This window comes from Leptopilina heterotoma, unplaced genomic scaffold (assembly GCF_015476425.1).
Source record: "Leptopilina heterotoma isolate Lh14 unplaced genomic scaffold, ASM1547642v1 Lhet_13, whole genome shotgun sequence".
Lineage (NCBI taxonomy): Eukaryota > Metazoa > Arthropoda > Insecta > Hymenoptera > Figitidae > Leptopilina > Leptopilina heterotoma.
The window spans coordinates 1,936,679-1,957,936 of record NW_025110848.1 but is presented as its reverse complement, the minus strand read 5'-3'; the positions used below and the strand labels follow the sequence as shown (position 1 = coordinate 1,957,936).

At 23.5% G+C, this 21,258-nt stretch overlaps 2 protein-coding genes across 10 annotated transcripts; both read left to right on the top strand.

Moving 5' to 3' along the window:
- The first annotated feature begins 1,240 nt into the window (after window positions 1–1,240).
- Window positions 1,241–2,847, top strand: LOC122512905. The gene is made up of 2 exons (XM_043629050.1): window positions 1,241–1,378; window positions 1,624–2,847. Exon 2 carries the CDS (start codon window positions 1,708–1,710, stop codon window positions 2,752–2,754), a length of 1,047 nt encoding a protein of 348 aa, XP_043484985.1. The 5' UTR covers window positions 1,241–1,378; window positions 1,624–1,707; the 3' UTR covers window positions 2,755–2,847.
- Window positions 2,848–3,765: 918 nt separating this feature from the next.
- LOC122512903 lies at window positions 3,766–9,435 on the top strand. 9 transcript variants are annotated; one of them, XM_043629040.1, is made up of 6 exons: window positions 3,784–3,799; window positions 4,411–4,429; window positions 4,817–4,842; window positions 7,570–7,604; window positions 7,720–7,744; window positions 8,129–9,435. In XM_043629040.1, the coding sequence occupies exon 6, from the start codon at window positions 8,269–8,271 to the stop codon at window positions 9,316–9,318; it is 1,050 nt and encodes a 349-aa protein (XP_043484975.1). In that variant the 5' UTR covers window positions 3,784–3,799; window positions 4,411–4,429; window positions 4,817–4,842; window positions 7,570–7,604; window positions 7,720–7,744; window positions 8,129–8,268; the 3' UTR covers window positions 9,319–9,435. The 9 variants fall into 9 exon arrangements, with proteins under 9 accessions (XP_043484984.1, XP_043484981.1, XP_043484983.1 ...); XM_043629042.1 differs by lacking the exon at window positions 4,411–4,429 and having other exon boundaries at window positions 3,776–3,799; XM_043629046.1 differs by lacking the exons at window positions 4,411–4,429; window positions 4,817–4,842 and having other exon boundaries at window positions 3,768–3,799.
- The last annotated feature ends 11,823 nt before the right edge of the window (window positions 9,436–21,258 follow it).

Sequence of the window (21,258 nt, the reverse complement as noted above, 5' to 3'; positions counted from 1 at the left end):
TAGTCTAACCATTCTACGTTTACATTGGGCTTTGATGTGACCATCGAGTTGCTTCAAGTATTTAAGGTAATTAAAATCTTACTTTAATTACATGACTCTGTGGTCCATATATTTATCATAAAAAAATAAATTCTTTAAAAATTTGTCTCTCAAGTTTTTTCTGTTCGTTTTTTTATCAAAATTTCTCAAAACTATTATGCATTTTGATCGAAACTTTTTTTCTCTTTCATTTAACGGAATTTTAATACAAATAGAAAAAAAATTCAGTCGTAAAAATTTCTAGTTTAATATTAAGGAAAATCTGATCTAACTTTTACTACTTGACACTGAAAGTAAACAATTTTCTACACTTTTGAGTAATTTAACTCCTTCTCTTTCTTTTCCTCTCTGCCTTATATTAAATTTCATTAAATCTGAAAAAAGTCTGACTAAAACGTCCCTTTGCTACTGATTTCGAAATAATCCTCACTTATCGTCATTATTTGTCTGTCGACAACTGACTTTCACTACTGAAAATAAAAGTCTTGGTCTGACTAAAATTGGTTTTTGCTACTTGATGCAAAAGAAGGTTTACAGAATCTCATTGAAAGGAAATTTTTTTTTTACTATCGTAACTTTTTGCACAATTTACAACTGATTTCTTATTGGTTTTATTCGGTTGTCAAAGAACCAGATAAACTTTGTCTGACTGAAATTTCATTTTACTACTTAGAGGAAAAATTAACCATTTCTGGAGTCTGACTAAAGAAAACTGTAACTACTGTCATAGAATTTTTTCAAAATTTACGCCTGACATCTCAGCAGTTATGATAGTTTCAAAAAAAGATGAAAATATTTGCCTGACTAAAAATGTTTTTACTACTTATAACAAAAGACAACTGTTTCAGTGTCGGACTAAAGCTTACTTTAACTACTGCTGAAAAATTTTTTTTCAGTATTTTTCCTAATTAATTCTTATAAGCTGAACTAAATTAACAAAATCTAAGGAAACATCACCGGATTAAATTTAAAATCTTATTTGTTAATTTAAAAATTTATCACACTTAAAGTTTGCTAAAAAAACGTAAATATTATCTTAATATTTTTGTATGTTAAAATAAAAAAAATATATAAAATTTTTGTAACACGCATAGATAACAGTGCATGATAACATTTAGAACATTAAGATTAAAGTAGAAAATTATAGCTTTTTTTCAAAAAAAAAAAATAATAAATCGTGAAAATAGAAAAAACATTTATTTATCAATAGAAGGTTTCAAAAAAATTACAGTTCCTCTTAAACTGTAATTTTGTACTCAAAAAGATAACTTTTAATTAATGAAAAAATATGTGCAACTTAAATTAAATTTCAATAGAAGAAATACAACTCCCTGAAAAAGTAAGAGTTCTTTTATTTTATTTTTAAACAATAAAATATTTGTAAATACAAAGAAAAAACAGAGTAAATTATAAAACCAAACTGTCTCTAAATTAAATGCAATTTTATCAAACTATTTCCAGAAGTTTTTTGCTACTTTCAAAGAATAATTTTCTTTATTTTTACTAAAATTTTTTATGTAATTGCAGACATTTAAATTTTTACTTTACAATTAATAAAAGTTGCACTAATTTTATTTTGTGTAGTTTCGAGTTACTTTATTCGGCTTTAAACATATTTTAATAAAAGCAAGAGTCCTTATTGAAAAATTATATTATTCTTTAATCACAATGAATAAATTTATTGTTCTTGGAATTATTATCACAACTATATTTGTCGTGAAATTAGAATCGACAAGAATATCTCAAAATGAACGAATCAATGAACATGAGAGAATAAATTTTCTAAAATACAAAATAATAATGGAATATTTTCAACATTATGATCTAACAACAGCTTTGGAAATTTTAAGTCAATACATTATGAACGAGAGTGAAATGTATGAATTTGCTGAGAATTTTAACAAAAGTGGAAATCCACCAGACTGGAGCATTAACAGACAACTGAAGAATCCAAAATTTTATGAAACCTTACGATATGAACGAAATTTGGAATCACTTCCAGCGGAATACTTGGAAATATATATACATGGCATTATCGTAAAATTACAAATTATTTTTAATATACATAATTTTCCCATCAATGCACTATTAGAGCGTTATCTAGAAAGAAATCTTGAGGAACTAATATCGTTTGAGGATTATTTAGCTATTGCAATTTTACTACAAGATGAATCGCAAATTTATTTGGAGAATCCCGCAGCTTGGAGAATGAGAAGAGCATTATATAGTTTGGCCATTCGACAATACAGTTCAAATTCTGAATTAAATTTTAATTTTGATATATGTTTTTCTATGCATGAAGCAAAAAGGAATTTTATTGATGATATTAAGATTGGAGATACTTTCGAAATGAGATACTTCAGTATTTGCAGCAGCAAAAATAAAAAATCATTTTCATATTCTTCTGTATATAATAATGATACTATGTTTTATACGGTAAGATGCAAAACAATAATCACAGATTTTCTCCTAAGAGTAAGTTTGGAAGACATCGTGGATAATGTCGAAGGAATAATTTACGTAATATTTCCTAAAGTAGAATTTTCTATTAGAAGAAATCCATTGATAAAAAAAACTGAATATGGCGACACTGTATTTTTAATAACAAAAACTTTTCCATTTGATGAAAAATCCAATTGGATAACTGCAATGGCGAATGAAATTGAAAACTACAAGCAAAAGGAAATAGAATATTTTAATAACCAAGAAAATTGACTAAAAGATTATTTTAAGATTTTTTTTTCATTCTAAATGAGAATTTTGAATAATTTTAATAATGTAAATTTTAAAAGTTGAACTTGAATAAAAATAAAATGATTTAACAAAAAAAAAAAAAAACTAAATTTGTCTTCTTTATTTTTTACATGCAATTATATTTTGATCATACAATTTTGAAAGTTAGCGATGAAAATTAAACATGTTATCATATTTTACGGTTTGTCAAAATGCAGAAAAATAAAAAAAAGCAATAATTTTTATATTCTCTTTATTTCGTGCATAGATAAAAGTTCATGACTGACTTTTATTTAGTAAATTAACAAATTTATTCGTTTTTTGATAAATAAAAATATGCTTTTGTTAAAGATTTTAAAAAAGTGCTTTTAAAATTGAATAATTTTCGAAAAATTTTAATATTATTGATTAAAATTATATTTTTAATAATAAATATTATTCAGAAGATCGATCAATTGAAAATGAAGCAAAAAAACGATGTTTTCTTCTTAACAAATTTATTTTGATTTTTAAAAATTTTTAATAATATTTATATTGAAAAAAAATTCCATTCATATGAACGTTCAGAACTTGTGAATATGTAATTAATTTTTAATCTACGCAAATGATATTTATATATTATAAAAGAAGATGAATAATTTTTTAATTATAAATAAGAAAAAAATAAGAACATTATTTTAAATATAGAAGTTTTCATGATAATATATTAATTATATTATCATGAATTATATTTAAAATGCTTTTCTTTCAATATTTTTAAATGCTTTTTTATTGCTTTAAATATTTATCATATTGGAAAAGTTTTCTTCAAAAATTAAAAATTGTTATCATATTTTTTGAATTACCTAAACGCGAAGAAATAAAAAGACAATTATTTTTATTTTCTTTTTTCACAAAAAAATAAAAATATTTATGGTTAAAATAGATATTTTGGTTGAGATATGTAAAAAAATGCACAATTTTTTATCAGCGTAGAAATATTTTGTTGAAAATAAATTTCAGTGGAAGATACGAACTTCCTGAAGTGGTAAGATTTTTTGAAATGTTTCTTTTTTTTGTAAATAATAATAAATTTTAATTTTTAATTTCACTTTTACTTTGCTGATTTTTTTGCACTCTCATTTCTATTTTTGCTTTGACAAACTTTTATTTTCTTATTCATATTGATTGGAATGTTACTGACAATTTCACTTTCATTTTGAGTGACAGGTTTTTATTTTCACTTTCTATTAAAGTGAAAGTCAAAATAAAAATTTTTCCACCTGAGAGTAAAGATAAAAGTAAAAAAATTTTTATCAAAGTTTGTCCCCCTCGATTAGTAAAAGTTACTTTATTATTTGATTCTGAGAAATAATTGTTACTTTATTCTGTTTTTCATATATATTAATTTAGTCAATTTAAATATGTAGGAATTTCGACATTTTTATTTAATGTATGCATTTATCTGTTGAAGAGTAAAATACTGAACATGAAAATAGCAAATATCTTTTAATTTACCTGCAAAAAAGATTTTATAATTTTATGTAGAGATAGCAAAAAATTATTGAAATGTAACTCTTTAAATTAAAATTTTATTCTAAAAATATTGCGTTCTGTATGAAAAAATGAATTATAAAGTTGGTAACTGCATGGATTTAGGTTTTAAATTTTTAATACGGTAAGTAATTTTTCATAATATTTATATTAAAAATTATTTTAAATATAGAAATTTCCGTGAAATACGAATTATTTTTTAAAACTTTTTCTTTCAATCCTTTTTAATGCTATTTCGATGCATTGAATTTTTATTACATTGAAAGTTAGCTTCATAAATTAAACATTGTTATTATACTTTATACATTTTCTAAAAGCGGCGAAATAAAAAGAAAAACATTTTTATTTTCCGTTTTCACGAAAAGATAAAAATGCAAAATTTATTTTTATTGAGTTAAATAATAAATGTTGGCAATTTTTTGTAGATAAAAATAGATGAAATGTTCAAAAATGTATAAAAATGTATAATTTTTTATGAATGCTATCATTTTTGGCTTAAATTAAATTTCAGTGGAAGAAATACAATTCCCTGATGAGGTAAGACTTTATTAAATTATAATTTTTTTGCTCAATAATAATGCATTAGTAAATACAATAAAAAAATATGGAGTTAAGTAAAACCAAACTTTCTCCAAATTAAATGTAATTTCATTAAATTCAAATATTTCCACAACTTTTTTCCTATGTTCAAAGTGCAATCTCATAATTTTTACTAAAATTTACTTGAATTTATTTTCTATTTTGACATTGTTAGACTTTTATTTATAATATTATTATTATTATTATTATTATTATTATTTATTATTATATCAACATATTATGTTGAATTTTGCTTTGACAAATTTCTATTTTACTTTCTATTAAAGAAATAAAAATTTTATTAATGAAATAAAAATTTATCAACCTGAAAGTAAAAATAAAAGTAAAAATAAAAATTAATCAAAGTGTAAGTGAAAATGAAAATGAAAATAAAAATTAAGTTACATAATTGACTCCCTACCGAAGTTCAGAGTGTGCTCCTTTAATTAGTAAAAGTTACCCTATTATATTATTCTCTGTGATAATTGTTACTTTATTCTGTTTTTCATGTATATTAATTTATTTAATTTTAAATTTTAAATAATTTGTAAAACCAAATTTTTTGACAGTTGTCGGATTTGTTTAGTTAGTTTATCCCCTTTTCGTCATGTATATTAAAAAAATAGTAAAAAATAATAATTTACAGACGTAGATAGATGAAAATATTGTTTGAAACAAAAAAGCCAAAACACCGAGAGTAATTAATTATTAGACAATAATTATTACAATAATTGTAACACTCTTTAATCATCATGAATAAAATAATTCTTCTTGGAAATATCATTACAATTATATTTGTCGTGAAATTAGAATCAACAGGAATATCTCCAAATGAACGAATCTTTGAATATGAGACATTAAAAGCTCTGAGATACCAAGTAATAAAAGAATATCTTCAAAATTATCATCCAACAACTGCCTTCGAAATTTTAAGTAACTACATTCTGAACGAGAATGAAATGTATGGATTTGCTGAACATTTGAATAGAACTGGAAATATCCCAGAATGGAGTATTAAAAGACAACTAAAGAATCCAAAAAGTTATGAGCAATTACGATATAATACTTATATGGAAATAAATTCTCTTCATTTCCTACAAACGCATAAACGTACAATTGACTATGCTTTAAAAATCTTTCATAACTTACAAAGATTTTCAGTTGGTGAATTATTTAAAAAATATATAGAAAACGATGTAAAGGACCAAATATTGTTTGAAGATTATTTAGCGATTGTAAATTACTTACAGGATGAATCACAAATTGATTTTGAAAATCTCGCATCGTGGAGAATGAGAAGAGCATTATACACTTTGGCTATTCGACAATACAATTATAATTCTCCATCAAATTTTATTCCTGAAAAGTGTGTAATTAGCTATAGAACTATAAAAAGAAATTTCGCTGATGATATTAAAACCGGAGATATTTTCAAAGGAACAACTTTTAGTATTTGCGGGGTCAATAACAATTCAACAGAATCTTTGATAACATACTATGCAATAATTATAGATCCTCTTGTAAGAGTTAGATTGGAAAACTTTGTGAGTCAAGCGTACGGAATACTTTTTATAATTCTACCTAAAGTTGAATTTTGTATTGTAAATAGTCCATCGCTAGAAAATTCTGCATATGAAGTCAAAGAATCTACGACATTAACATTTTCTCCTATTTTTGAAAGATCCAACTGGCTAACTGCAATTGCGAATGAAATTGAAAACTACAAGCAGAAAGAACGAGAATATTTTTATAACCCAAACCTTAATTAATGACTAATTGTTTCAAGATTTTTTAAATTTTTTCTTCTAGTTCTATAGAGAAATCTGTTAAAATTTTCTTTAAATAAAATACTTTAAAAATAATAATAATAGTATAATTAACTTTAATTTGTTAATTAGTATAATTAACACAAAATTTGTCTTTTTTATTTTCTATATGCATTTATATATTGAACAATAAAATACAAATAATGAATAAAGCAAATTGTTTGTAAGTACCATAGAACAAATTCTTTAATTTTATAACGGTTATGAAGATAATTTCTGAATCTGTGCTTATGGTTTTTTTTAATTTTTGTCATTAATTCCATATGATACATGAAATAATACAAAAAAGCAATAATTATATATTTGTTCTAACAATTTTATTATAATAATATTGCATTAGGTATTGAAAAATAGATTATAAAGTTGCTAAGTGCTCAATTTAACTTTTAAATTATTAATAAAGTGAATACTTTTTTAAATATTTGTATCGAAAAAAGTTTTCGTTTCTTTGAACAATGGAGATATTGTGATTATGTAATTAATTTTTCTATTACGCAAAACGATACTTCTGACATTATTCAACATTAAAAGTTATAAATTATTATCAATTATTAAAAGTTATAATTGATAATCTCTAAATTTTCAATTGTAAATATAAAAGCCATCTTATCTAAAATTTGTAGCTTATAAGTATAAGAAGTATATATAAAGAAAATGAAACTCAATTAAATGTAGTATTTTCAATTGAAAACAAAATAAGATTTAAAAATTTTCATCAATTATTTAAAATAAATTTTCGATGCGTTGAATATTTTTCATATTTAAAGTTAGTTACAAAAATTAAACAATATTATCATATTTTATGGATTGAAGAAACTTAGAATAATAAAAAGACAATTTTTATTTTCTTTCTTTTCAGAAAAATATACAGATACGGAGTTGATTTTTATTGAGGTAAATAAGAAATGTAGGAAATATTTTTATAGTTAAAAAGATATTATTGTTGAAAAAATAAATAAGTTTATAATTTTTTATCAATGCTCAAATATTTGTTGAAATTAAATTTTAGTGGAAGATACGAACTCCCTGAAGTGGTAAGATTTTTTGAAATGTTTCTTTTTGTAAATAATAATAAATTTTCATTTTTACTTTCACTTAATTACTTTGGTAGATTTTTTTGCACTTTTATTTTTATTTTTGCTTTGACAAACTTTTATTTTCCCATTCATATTGATAGATTGTTACTCACAATTTCACTTTCATTTTGACAGATTTTTATTTTCACTTTCTAACATATTGAAAGTGAAAATAGAAATTTATCAACCTGAAAGTAAAAATAAAAGTAAAAAAAAATTTAACAAAGTGTGTCCCCCTAGATTTAGTAAAAGTTACTTTATATTATTTGATTTTGAGAAATAATTGTTACTTTATTCGGTTCTTTATATATATATATTAATTTAGTCAATTTAAATAATTAGGAAAAAAAAGAGATCAGAAATAGAATTTTCCTGAAAGGATAAAAAAGCCAAAGTACCAAGAATAATTAATTCAATTCAATTAATTGAAATAGTCGATTCAACCAAAGTATATTGAAAAATTTTATCATTCTTTAATCATAATGAATAAAATTACCATTCTTGGAATTATCATTACAATTATATTTGTCGTGAAATTAGTATCAACAGAAATATCTCCAAGTGAGCGAATCAATGAATATGAGACATTAAAAGCTCTGAGACAAAAGGTAATAAAAGAATATCTTACAAATTATGACCTAGCAACCGCTTACGAAACTTTAAGTCACTACATTCTGAACGAGAGTGAAATGTATGCATTTGCTGAACATTTGAACAGAACTGGTAATATTCCAGAATGGAGTATCAAAAGACAATTGAAGAATCCAACATTTTTTGAGATATTACGATATGCTCCTTTTCTGGGAAAATTAACTGATTACGTTCATACACGTAGATATAACATTGACCTTTATTCAAATAGGTTGAATTATTTTCTTAAATTTCCCATCAATAAATTACTCAAGAGTTATATGAAAAAAGATATTAAGGATATAATAGTGTTTGAAGATTTTGTAGCTATTATAGTTTTTCTGCAAGATGAATCGCAAATTAATTTCAACAATCCCGCAGCTTGGAGCATGATAAGAGCATTATACAGTTTGGCTATTCGACAATATAGTTCAAATTCGATTTTAAATTATAAACCAGAAAAGTGTTTTTTCAAGAGAAAAGAAACAAAGAGTTACGGTGATAATATTAAGATTAACGATATTTTCAAAAAAGTAACCTTCAGCATTTGCAAAAGCAATTACACAGAATCATATTCATATTATTCATTGCTCAAAAATAATTCTTTGTCTTATTTAATGACATACGAAACAATAATTACAGATCCTCTCGTAAGAGTAAGTTTGGAAGATATTTTGGAGAATAGGGACGGAAAAGTTGATGTATTATTGCCTAAAGTAGAACTTTCAGTAATAAGTAGTCCAAAAATAAAAAAAAGTATTCGTGAAAGCACTGTATTTGTGACATTAGCATGTTCCCCTATTTATGAAAGATCGAACTGGCTAACTGCAATGGCAAATGAAATTGAAAAGTACAAGCAGAAAGAAAGAGAATATTTCCATAACCTAAACCTTAAAAATTAACTAATTGTTTCAAGATTTTTTGAATTAATTATTTTAGTTCTATGGAGAAATCTGTTGCAATTTCCATTCTTTGTATTTGATGCGAAAATTATTTATTTTAAATAAAGTAATTTAACAATAGAACACAGAATTTGTCTTTTTTATTTTGTTACCTATGCATTTATCTAATGAACAATAAAATACAAATAATGAATATGTGACGCTTCACGAGAAAAGGGACCTTATTTTACTCTTGTCATAAGGTCCCTTTTCTCGTGGAGCGTCACATATAATAAAATATTCTTTATGTATAGAACAAATTCTTTAATTTTATAACGGTTATGAAGAAAATTTTTGAATCTGCGCCTATGGTTTTTTCTAAACTTTTGTCATTAATTCCATATCGTACATGAAGAAACGCAGAAAAATAAAAAAGACAATAATTTTTATTTTCTTTCTATGCACGAAAATATAAAGATACGGAATTGATTTTTACTGAGGTAAATAAGAAATGTAGGAAATTTTTTTATAGATAAATTTTATTTCTAACTTAATATTTTATTATTGTAAGTAACATTTTATCAATATTAGGTACAAATTACAATACTGAACATTGTGTATAAAATAAATGTCAAAAATCCGTCCCTTGATGTTAAAAAAAAGACATTAGGAAATATCATGAAATCGATAGAGAGAAACAATTGAATTTGGACTTAAAAATAAATTTATAAATATTATCAACATTATTTGACAGGAGAAGATTTATTTAGAGCGAGTGGGAGCAGTTAGAGGACAATGGTGGTAACTAATAAAGACTTAAAGTGACATTCAACCCAAACGATAACAGACGCGAAACAGTGAAGCGAAAGACAGTCGAAGTCCAATAAGACTTTTGCCTGCGATAAATAACTACCTAGGAGTTTGTAACTCTAGCTTCCCGTTCGGTCTTTTTTCAAAAAAAAAAAAAATAAAGAAAAAGAAAAAGAAACAGAAGAAAAGAAAAAAGCCACCTTTGTCCCGTTCTCAGCTATTTCTTTCTCCTCACATTTTTGTTGTTCTTCCTTTTTCATTGAAAAGTTAAAGCGACGCCGTTCGTGTCAGCGGCGCCACGGCGATGACAAATACAACTCTATATTAAATGCGCTCATCTGAAATAACAGCACTTTTGTTTCGCTACTTATAATACCCGTCAGAGTATCACCTAGTTGTTTATCATCAAGACGCTCTCTCAGCAGTTGTCCTGAACATTGAAACTTGGTAACAGCTGGACCCCAACCAAAGCTATTTCATAATTCTACCGGAAGTAAACTTTCGAGCATATTTCCGTCAGCTTCGTCTGTTAAAGTCTCGTGAATAACCCTTTTGCACTGTTTCTTCTTCTTCTTCTTCATCATCATCTTTATCTCCATCACTCTCTTCTTCTACTTCTTCTTCTTCTTCTTCTTAACTTGCGGTTAACTTCTTAGTCTTTTAAGAAGATTCTACCATCAACGATAAATTAAGGATGAGCTTTGTTTTAGGCTGAAAATGTTGTATACGAAACCAAAAGCTCTGTGAGATTTGTCAGATTCAACGGATTGAATTTCTCTCCTATTTACGAAAACTTTAAGGAAAATCCCAATTCTCTCTTACTTCTATTAAGACAACTGAGTTTACTAAATCCCACTGCTTTTCTTGGAATTTAAAAATATCCAAAATATATTGAAAATATTTACTTACCTACAAGGAATTAATTGTCAAAAAAAATAGTAAGGTTCTAAATATTATATACAATTTTTAATCACAAAAAAGTCATCCATGCAAATTAAAAAAATATAATTTAAGGAAAAGGAGTTTCCAAGTTCTGGTTATAATTTAAGTTTAAAACAAATTGTATGCAAAATTTTTATTAATTTAATTTTTTTTTATTAATAAACTAGCAAAACTATACGCGCTTAAGCGCGGGTGAAATTTTCTTCCCATTGTTGCTTTACAATATTTTCTTTTTGAAATTTCATAAAAATTTTTTATTTTTTGAAAAATATAATTTTTCTAACACTTTTTGTTTAAAATTTAATTATTTAAACAACTCTTTCTATGGAAATCGCCAAGATGTTTCTAATAACAACTTGAACAGTTGAACGTAAGATATTTTTGATTAAATAATTGAACTTTCGAGTACCACTGGAACAATTTAGTGAAATCCAATGAAATTTGACAAAATTTTCAAATGTTTCAATAATTTTTTTTAAAATTATTTTCGGAAATGCAATTATTTATAAAAAATTTTTAATTGTATTTTTTAAAAAAACAAATTGTTTCTTTAAATTTAAATACTTTTTCTTATTTATTTTTCAACGGGAATTAAAATTTTAAATAATTTCAATTAAAATTTTTTTGAAATTTAATTATTTCTAAAAATTGGAACAGTAATTCTTATAAAATTCAATTTTTTTTAGAATTTTTGAATAAAATTATTCAGAACATTAAGAATTTTTATAGAAAAATAATGTACGTAATTGACAATTTTCTTAAATAAAAATTTTAATATTTTTATACTTTTGCTTCCCTTAAATTTTCAAAGAATTTAATTTAAAAATCTTTTAAAATTTAATTTTAAAGATGGAAAAATTAAGTTTTTTATTATAAAATTTTACAAAATTTCATATTGTTTCATTTTTTTAAAAATATTTTCGAGAATTCAAGTACATCTTCAAAAAAATTTTAATTACTATTTATTAAAAACCTAATTTTTTCAGAATTTCGAAATTTTATTTTTCAAATTTTAATCTTTCTTATAAAATAAAATTTAAATATATTGTTATTTATTCATTTAAAATTTCGAAATACTTTCCATGTATAACCATTTGAAAAATTTTTTATAAAAATTTGAACTACTAGTCTTTCAAAATTTAATTAGGGGAATGTAGTCAAGGTTGGCCTACTGTCTAGGTAGGCCACTCGCGTTTTTTTGTCAAGTTCACTAGCGCCACCTACGCGCATTTTTGTCGAAGCTTGTCTTAGTGAAACCTAACTTTTTGTTCAATTACATTTTCGGAAAATCGAAAATTGTGTTTTCTGTGACGTCGGTACAAAAAAAGCTCAAAAAAAGTTTTGTGCATAATGTGAAAAACCATTAATAAAAGATAAAAAACAAATTGAATCGTCAAGGCAAGTATGCAGAAAATTTGTGGGACTCATGGTTGAAAGGAAAACAAAGTAAAAAATCGAATCCCGAAACGTATTTCTTTATGGTTACAACAATTCGGTAATGTTACTTACTGTCAAGGTCGGCCACTATGTGTTTAAAATGCGCAAAGATGAGGACGAGCTACTTCATTTGCAAAAACTGCAATTCTGTATAACTCATAATATAATTGATCATCTTATTAATATTTTTATTTAATTTTATTAATATTTTAGTGCAAAATTTTTTTTTATTTATATTTATTTTTTTATATTGTTTATTTTTATTATTTTGTTATTTCATTAAGTTACAAACTGTAAACAATAAAGAATCAATTTTCCGTAACTCCAAACATGTTATTTTATTTTTTAACGATTAATGCCCTTTGAATTTTAAACATGGCCGACCTTGACTGTAATGGCCAACCTGGACTACAAATTTTTTTTTTTTTAAATCTTTATAACTTTTTCATTTTTAAACCTGTCAATTTACTTTGTACAGAAAAAATGTTCCTATTAAACAGGACTTTCCAACCATATACTTCAATTGTCCAAATTTATTTTTAAAAAAAAGTTATAAACAAAAGTCAAAAAGGTGGCCGACCTAGACTATGTTCCCCTATTATTTAGAATTTTTGAATAATATTATTCATAACATTTAAATTTTAAGAAAGCTAACAAATTAATAATTTGTTATATTTAAAAGCTATTCAAAATTTAATTATTTCTAATTTCTATAAAGAATTCTACTGTAACACTTCTAATTATTTTCTAAGGTTCGCACTAAAATTCTTTTTTAATTTAATTTTTATCAGAATTTAACTACGAGAATTAAATTATTTAAATACAAAAATATGTAATTCATAAAATATATAATTATTTTTAATAACTTCAACTTTGCCTCTTTATTGGGTTTTTGAAATTGAGGTTAAATTCTCTTTCTCCACTTATTTTATTATTTACCACTTCACTGTCAAACTTTTGACATAACAATTCGAACTATAAAACAAAAAAATGGAAACAAAAAACACTAACTTTACGTGAGGACAGATTATGTCGATTATTATTATATAATTAGTTATAAATAACCTAAAATGATGATAAAAAACAACGATGGAAAAATAATATTTCTCAAAAGGTCGTCGTGGGGTTTTTGCTAGATTTCAAAAAAATTTTTCTTTCTTCGTTGTAGAAACTTTCATTAATTAATAAAGAAAACTTTTTTTTTTGAGAATCAAAACAAGAAACTTTCCTCTGTATCAAAGAAAGTGTTTCTTTTTTTCATTATTTCTAATTACAGTAAATATTATAAAATGCTATTTTAAAAATAATTTCTTTTGATCTGAATAAAAGTTGGAAAACCCAATTTGATTTGAATTTACAGATAGAGACAATGAATTTTAATATTATACATTGGTATTAAAGAAAGTGTAAAAGTATTTAAAAAAAAAAAAAGAATTCTCTGAGGGAAAATCTACTTGCGATATTAAGATTTTAATGAAATTCGAGAAATTTGAAAAATTCAATTATATAATCAAACATTTGTTTTAAAATTTAAAATAATTTCAAAGAAAGAGAGATTTTTTTATGTAATAGTAATACTGTTATTAATAAAATTATTACAATTATAAAAAATTATTATTAAAATGATTTTTTGTAACTTTTTCTCTATTTCTATTTTTTCTTTAAAAGATTCATTATCCAATGAGAATAGAGAATATTTGCAAAATAAGACGAGAAATTTATTTGATTTCTTTTGAAATTTTATTCTGTACTGAAAAGTACCAACGATAACATTTGAATTGCAAAATGTTGTGCTTCTTTCGAGGATAAGTGCAAATTGCTGCAAATAGTGAAAATTAAGGAAAGGAAAATGGAAAAAAGAACAAGAAAAGGAAAATACTATGTAAAGTGAAAGTTAATTAAAGTTAATTGTAAGATTTCGTTCTTTTTCTGTACCAAGTGAAAAATTTAATTATTGAATTTCAAAAATGATTTCTCATTGTTATTGCTTTATCTATTTTTTCTCTTATATCTTACTTTTTACAATTTTGACATTTAGTATATAATTTGCGAAAATTATTAATTTCAGATTACAAATTTTATAATTGAATTTAAATTTATAAAAATATATTTTAACTTTTAACATATATTTTTGAATGAAAAGGACTTGTTTAAAATTCATGAAAAAAAAGTGATACAATAAATTTTTATTTTGTTGCTCGTAAAAAGAATATTTTTCACATGAAAGATTAATTTGGATTGGTTTATATTTTGTGATAGTATTTTATTTCCAAGCACCATTAAAAATATTTCTATCTTTTGATGTTTGAAAAAGCAATTACCATTTACATCATAAGGTTTATTGCAAAATCGTAAAAAAAAACAATGATCGACTTGATTTTTAATTTAACAATTAATACGAATTTTACCATTTCTGTGTGTGCGTTGGAAACAATATACAATGAAAAATATTTTAAAAGCATTTTTTGAAATACTTTAAAAAATATATATTTTTTATTTCCTTTTTGTAATAAAAATTACATTTTTATAACTTTATTGTGAGAGGATATTTATTTCGGAAAAGAAAATTATTTATTTTAAAAAAAGAAATACAAACGTGGAATTGATGAATTTAAAAAAAAAAACGATGATATGTCTGACCAAACTTATTTTTTACTACTTAACGAAAAGGGAGATTTAATGAGTCTAACTGAAACTGACCTTTACTACTGTTATCAAATTAATGTAAAAAATTTAATACTTTTTTAAATTTAAGGAAAAATTTTGTCTGACTAAATTGATTCTTACTACTTAAAAATCTAAAATAAAGATTGATGAATAAAAAAGCGTTTGTCTGACTAAAATTGTTTCTACTACTTAAAACAGAAAAAGTCTGACTAAAAAGGATCTCTACTACTGTTATTACGTTTATAACAATTATCCACTGATTTATCACTATTTACAATAAATTGATGAATAAAAAAGAGTTTGTCTGACTAAAATTGCTTTTTCTACTTAAATCAAAAAAAAAGAAGTCTGACTAAAAGTGATCTCTACTACTGTTATAAAATTTTCATGAATTATCCACTAATTACTTTCCACCTTTAATAATTTAAACTGTAAATAATACCTTTAGTCTGACTAAACTCGCCTCTCACCACTGAAAACGAGAACAAAATTTATATCTCGTCCAACCAAAACTGACTTTCACCACTATTATCAAATTTATACAAGAATTAAACTGATTAATTCAAAGATTTGAAAATGTACTTATCGTAGCATTCAAGTAATACGTAATCTTCAAAACATACTTATACACATTCGTAATTTCATTTCGTCGGTGTGTGGTAATGAAGACATTAAAGTGCAGCTTTGAAATCATTATCCCTTGCGGTGAACCTTAACCAGTCACTCACGTGAACAGGATGAGGAGGATTACACGGTTTGCAAATCTAAAAGCTCACACATTTAGTCGGACATTAGATACATATATATATATATATGTAGTAAAAAGAGAGAGAGAGAGAGAGAGTAACGAATTCTCTCACGTGCATTTTAACGGATCTTTTAATAGAGAAAGAAGATATAGGAAGAAATACTCATTAATTAAAAGTACCGCAGATCTTACTTATGTATATCCATTCGTTGGCACACATCCATTCTACGACTTTATGCGCGGTATGCATGCAATCTTCAATGAGCATCATGTGCAAGGGAGAAAGGGGGGCAAAGGGGGGCAAAGGGGGGGGGAGGGAAGTTGGGTAGGACGCTTGGGACAAGGAAATACATAGATAAACCTCAACGTCCGATCTTTATCACCAAAAGCATTAATTCCTCGCTGGCAATCTTGTCACGCGTGCTGGGTACTATCAGTTTTGCTTGCGACTAAGCACACTACCGATAATCGTCACGATTATCCCGAAAATTACATTTGACGATTTCTCTTTGTTGACGTCTCCTCTCTTTCTCCCTCCTTTCTTCCCCCCTTTCTTCTTTTTCTCTCTTACGTTTTCTAAATATTCAAATAGAAAAACTTTTCTTCAAATTTTTATAAAATAATAATAATTTCGGTATTTTTTTCAAGGACCTTAATTTTTGTCGAATAAAATAATAATAAAAACGAATACATTTGGAAAAAGTGATTTTCAAGAAGAATTTTCCTTCTAACATTTCAAAATTTAAATTTACTAAATTACTATTATTTTATTATTTACTAAATTTACTATAGTCATAGTCACACATAGTAAGTCATAAAAATTATAAAAATTTCTGTAAAATAAATATTTTTCTAAAAATATGTCAGTGAAAGTATTTAAAAGTACGGATTTTACGGACTAAAAATGAAAAATTACAGATCAATTAATGAAAAAAATATAATCAGTCTAAGAGAAAATAAGAAAAGAAATAAGAGAAGATTTTACTTAAAAGTATTATATAAATTTTTCATAACTATAAAACATGAAGATATCGATAACTCCGAGTCTTCGACTCGGAGTGATCGATTTCTTCATGTTTTATATTAATTAAAAATGTCAGATTGATAAAATCATTATTTTATATTATAAGAATATTGTACTTCTTCAAAATTATTTTCATCATTTCAATTCAATTATTATTTTTAAGAATTTTTCAATAAAATTTTTCTTTAAATCAATTAGTTTTCAAAAAAATACTTCGACAATTTTTCAAATCTATTTATTTATAATATTCAATTTTACAAATTTCAATTATTCCTAAATTCTTCAATTAAATATATATTAGAAAATAAGAACTTCAAATAATATAAAAGAAATTCAATTACACTTTTTCAACAAAAAAAATAATTTCAAAATTCAATTTTTCCTAAAAGTTCCCGCTATATTGCTTTCAATATTCAACTATTATATATAAATCTAAAATGTTGCCTGAAATTCATTTTTAAATCAATTTTTATTAGAAACTTCTTCTAGAATTCAATTATTTAAATACAAAAATAAATAATTTTTTGAACAATTGAATGTTTCTTAAAATTCAAATTCTCATAAAGAATTTTTTCAACATATTTTTAAATAATTGAAATCTGTCGACGATTTTTAATAAAATTTTTAAAAATAATTACATTTTCCGAGAAATTCGATTAAAATTGTATTAAAAATAATTGAAATTCTGCATTGAGTTTTATTATTTATGAAAATAATTGAATTCCTAAGAAGAATTTCACTATTATTGAAAATAATTCTATTTCTATGAAGGATTTTATTACTCTTAAAAACTATTGAATTTCTGCAATAATTTGTAACTTCTGCAAAATTAATTTTTTTTCAGTGTTAACTAAAATTTTTCTATAATTCCATTATTTTTAATAATTTTCGCAATAGTTTTTTGAGAATTTTCAAATTCTTTGTTTATAACGGAAATTCATTTTTAAATCAATTTTAATTATAAAATACTATTAAAATTCAATTATTTAAATACAAAAAATAATTTATGGTATATTTGAATGTTTCTTAAACTTGAATTCTTATAAAAAATTTACTCAACAAATTTGTAAATAATTGAATTCGTTGAACGAATTTTAATAAAATTTATAATAAAAATTACATTTATCGAGAAATTTGATTAAAATTGTATTAAAAATAATTGAAATTCTGCATTGAGTTTTATTATTTATGAAAATAATTGAATTCCTAAGAAGAATTTTACTATTTTTTAACAGAATTAAATTTCTGCGAAGGATTTTATAACTCTTGAAAACTATTAAATTTCTGCAATAATTTGTAACTTCTGCAAAATTAATTTTTTTTTAGTGTTAACTAAAATTTTTCTATAGTTCCATTATTTTCAATAATTTTCGAAATAGTTTTTTGAGAATTTTCAAATTCTTTGTTCTTACCTGAAATTCATTTTTAAATCATTTTTTATTATAAAATTCTATTAGAATTCAATTAGGTATTTAAATAGAAAAAATAATTTATTATATTATATTTGAATGTTTCTTAAAATTGAATTCTCATAAAGAATTATTTAATTAACAATTTTTCAAATAATTGAATTCGTTTGACGAATTTTATTAATAATTATATTTATCGAGGAATTCGATTAAAATTTTATTAAAAATAATTAAAATTCTTCGATGAGTTTGACTATATTTATGAAAAAAAATTAAATTCCTAAAAAGAAATTTTATTATTTAGAAAAATAGTTGAATCCCTGTAAAAATGTTACTATTTATAAAAATAATTGAATTATATTACGAAGAAATTTAGAAAAAATTTATAAATAGTTAAATTTCTGTGAAATTTTTACTGTTTTATGAAAATAATTGATAATGAAAATCATTAAATTGAGGAAAATTTTTGAAAATAATTGAATTTTGGAGAAGACTTTTATTATTTATAAAGATAATTGAAATTTTGACGAGAATTTTTAAAATATTTTAACAGAATTGAATTTCTGCAAAGAATTTTATTACTTTTGAAAATAATTGAATTTTGCAATCATTTGTAATTTCTCTAAAGTAGTAATCATCAATTTATAGTCAGACAGAATTTTTCCTTAAGTTTGAGTTCAGTTTTAAAAGTATATTAAAATTTTCTACTCATACAAAACATCTTTTATTTTTTAGGTTTTATTTTAAGTAGAAAATGTCTATTTAGTCAGACAGATGAATTTTATTCTTTAAATTTATAGCTTTAAGTAGTAAATAGTGAAAAAGACTTTTTATTATTCTTGAGTTTAGTTTTGAAAGTAGTAAAACTCAATTCAGTCGGACAAATATTTACATTCCCAAAAATTTATAGATTTAAGTAGTAAAAATCAATTTAGTCATACAGAAATTTTATTATTCATTGAATTTAATTTTAAGTAAGTAAAAATACATTTAGTCAGACAAATATTTTTTATTCTATAAATTTATAGATTTAAGTAGTAAGAATCAGTTTAGTCAGACAGAATTTCTATTATTCAATGAACCTAATTTTAAGTAATAAAAATCCATTAAATCAGACAAAATATTTGTTATTCAGTTCTTTAATTAAATTTTTTAAGTAGTAAAACTCAATTTAGTCAGACAAATATTTTTTATTCTATAAATTTATAGATTTAAGTAGTAAGAATCAATTTAGTCAGACAAAATATTTGTTATTCAGTTCTTTAATTTAATTTTTTAAGTAGTAAAATTCAATTTAGTCAGACAAATATTTTTTATTCTATAAATTTATAGATTTAAGTAGTAAAAATCAATTTAGTCAGACAGAATTTCTATTATTCAATGAAGAAATCAATTTACTTAGACAAATATTTGTTATTTTTTTTAGTTTAGTTCTACAAGTAGTAAAAATTAATTTACTGTCACTGAGAAAAAAATTTTTTTTTAATTCAAAAATAAGTAGCCAACAAAAGAAATATGTTCGAATTAAATATATTTTATAATTGAATTAAACGTATACTTAATTAAATTTAATTTATTTATTATATTTTCCTAAAATTTGAATAAATAATAAACTCGGAAATTAAAGTTCAATTTAATAAAAAAGAAACTTTTATTAACAAGAAAAAAGCTCTTTTCTTATTTCTCTTCACTGCGGTAAAGAAGAAATGAATTTAATATACGCACGATACGATTTACTTCAGGCAAGTTTATTCGTTCCTGCAAGTAGATAATAGGGAATGAGAACAATTTGCTTAGTGAGAGGGTTGACCCACACTGTAAACATCCTGAGCTCTTTAATTTAAACACCTTTTCGCCAATTTATCGGACAGGGTAATTTCACTGCGATGAGAATTGCGAAGCGGCTGCAATAGTGTATAAATTTACATAGTATAAGACTATACACTATCCGGAGGATAAGATACTGCTAATTCTATGTGTCCAAGATCAAAAGAATGTTGCTTTTAATGAAAATGTGTTTTATATAAACGAGTTCTCTCTCCGTCTTTCTAATTTTATTTTAACCAAAAGAGAAAGAGAGAAAAATTGTTCTTTTTATAGTGAGAGAGTAAAAAAAAGAAGGTGTCTCTCAGAGAATTGAGAGAAGATGGAAAATTTTTTTGAATCATCATTCCTACCTGGAAAAAGGGAATAAAGTAACTTTTACTACTCTCGTAGTTAAATTTAAACTGTCTGGAATTTCATCGTAATTCTGGTTGGGAATTTTTACTATTCTCCACATGAGAAATATTCTAGTATGTTCGAATAAATAAATTTACAAAAACAATTATGTAAATTAATAATATTAAATTTTCTTTTCTATTACTTTTTTTAATTGTTTTTCGATTTGGAATTAAATCCTAAATCCCTGCTTTGGGGAATCAAATTGTTATTATTATTTTGTAATTTGTAATTCGAGAATTTAAGTTACAAATTAATTAATAAATTAGAAATTAGAAAAAATAAGAAAGGACATTTAAATTATAATTTAGTATATTTTACTATTTTATATTATATTATAAAATATTATTTTTGTTTATTTCTAAATTTATTTATTTAATTTTAAGAAAGTAAAAGGTTCACTGTCGCTTTTTGTTGTTTTTCTGTGAAAAAGAGAGAGAGAGAGAAAGATAAGAGAAATTTACCATTTTCTCTATCTGTAAGAAAGATTAAATTTTATCTTTCTTTTTATTTGAAAAGATAAAAGAATGTAATCTAGTTTTCACTTTGAAGGTTCTAGCTGAAAAAAATATATATTTCAAACTTTTATTTTAATGAATTTCTGTTCGTTATTTGAAAAAGTTTAATTTCTTTTTGCAATTAAAGAAATTTTTTTTTCTTTTTATATAGAAAACTTTTTCAACGAAAAAGTATTTTTTTTAATG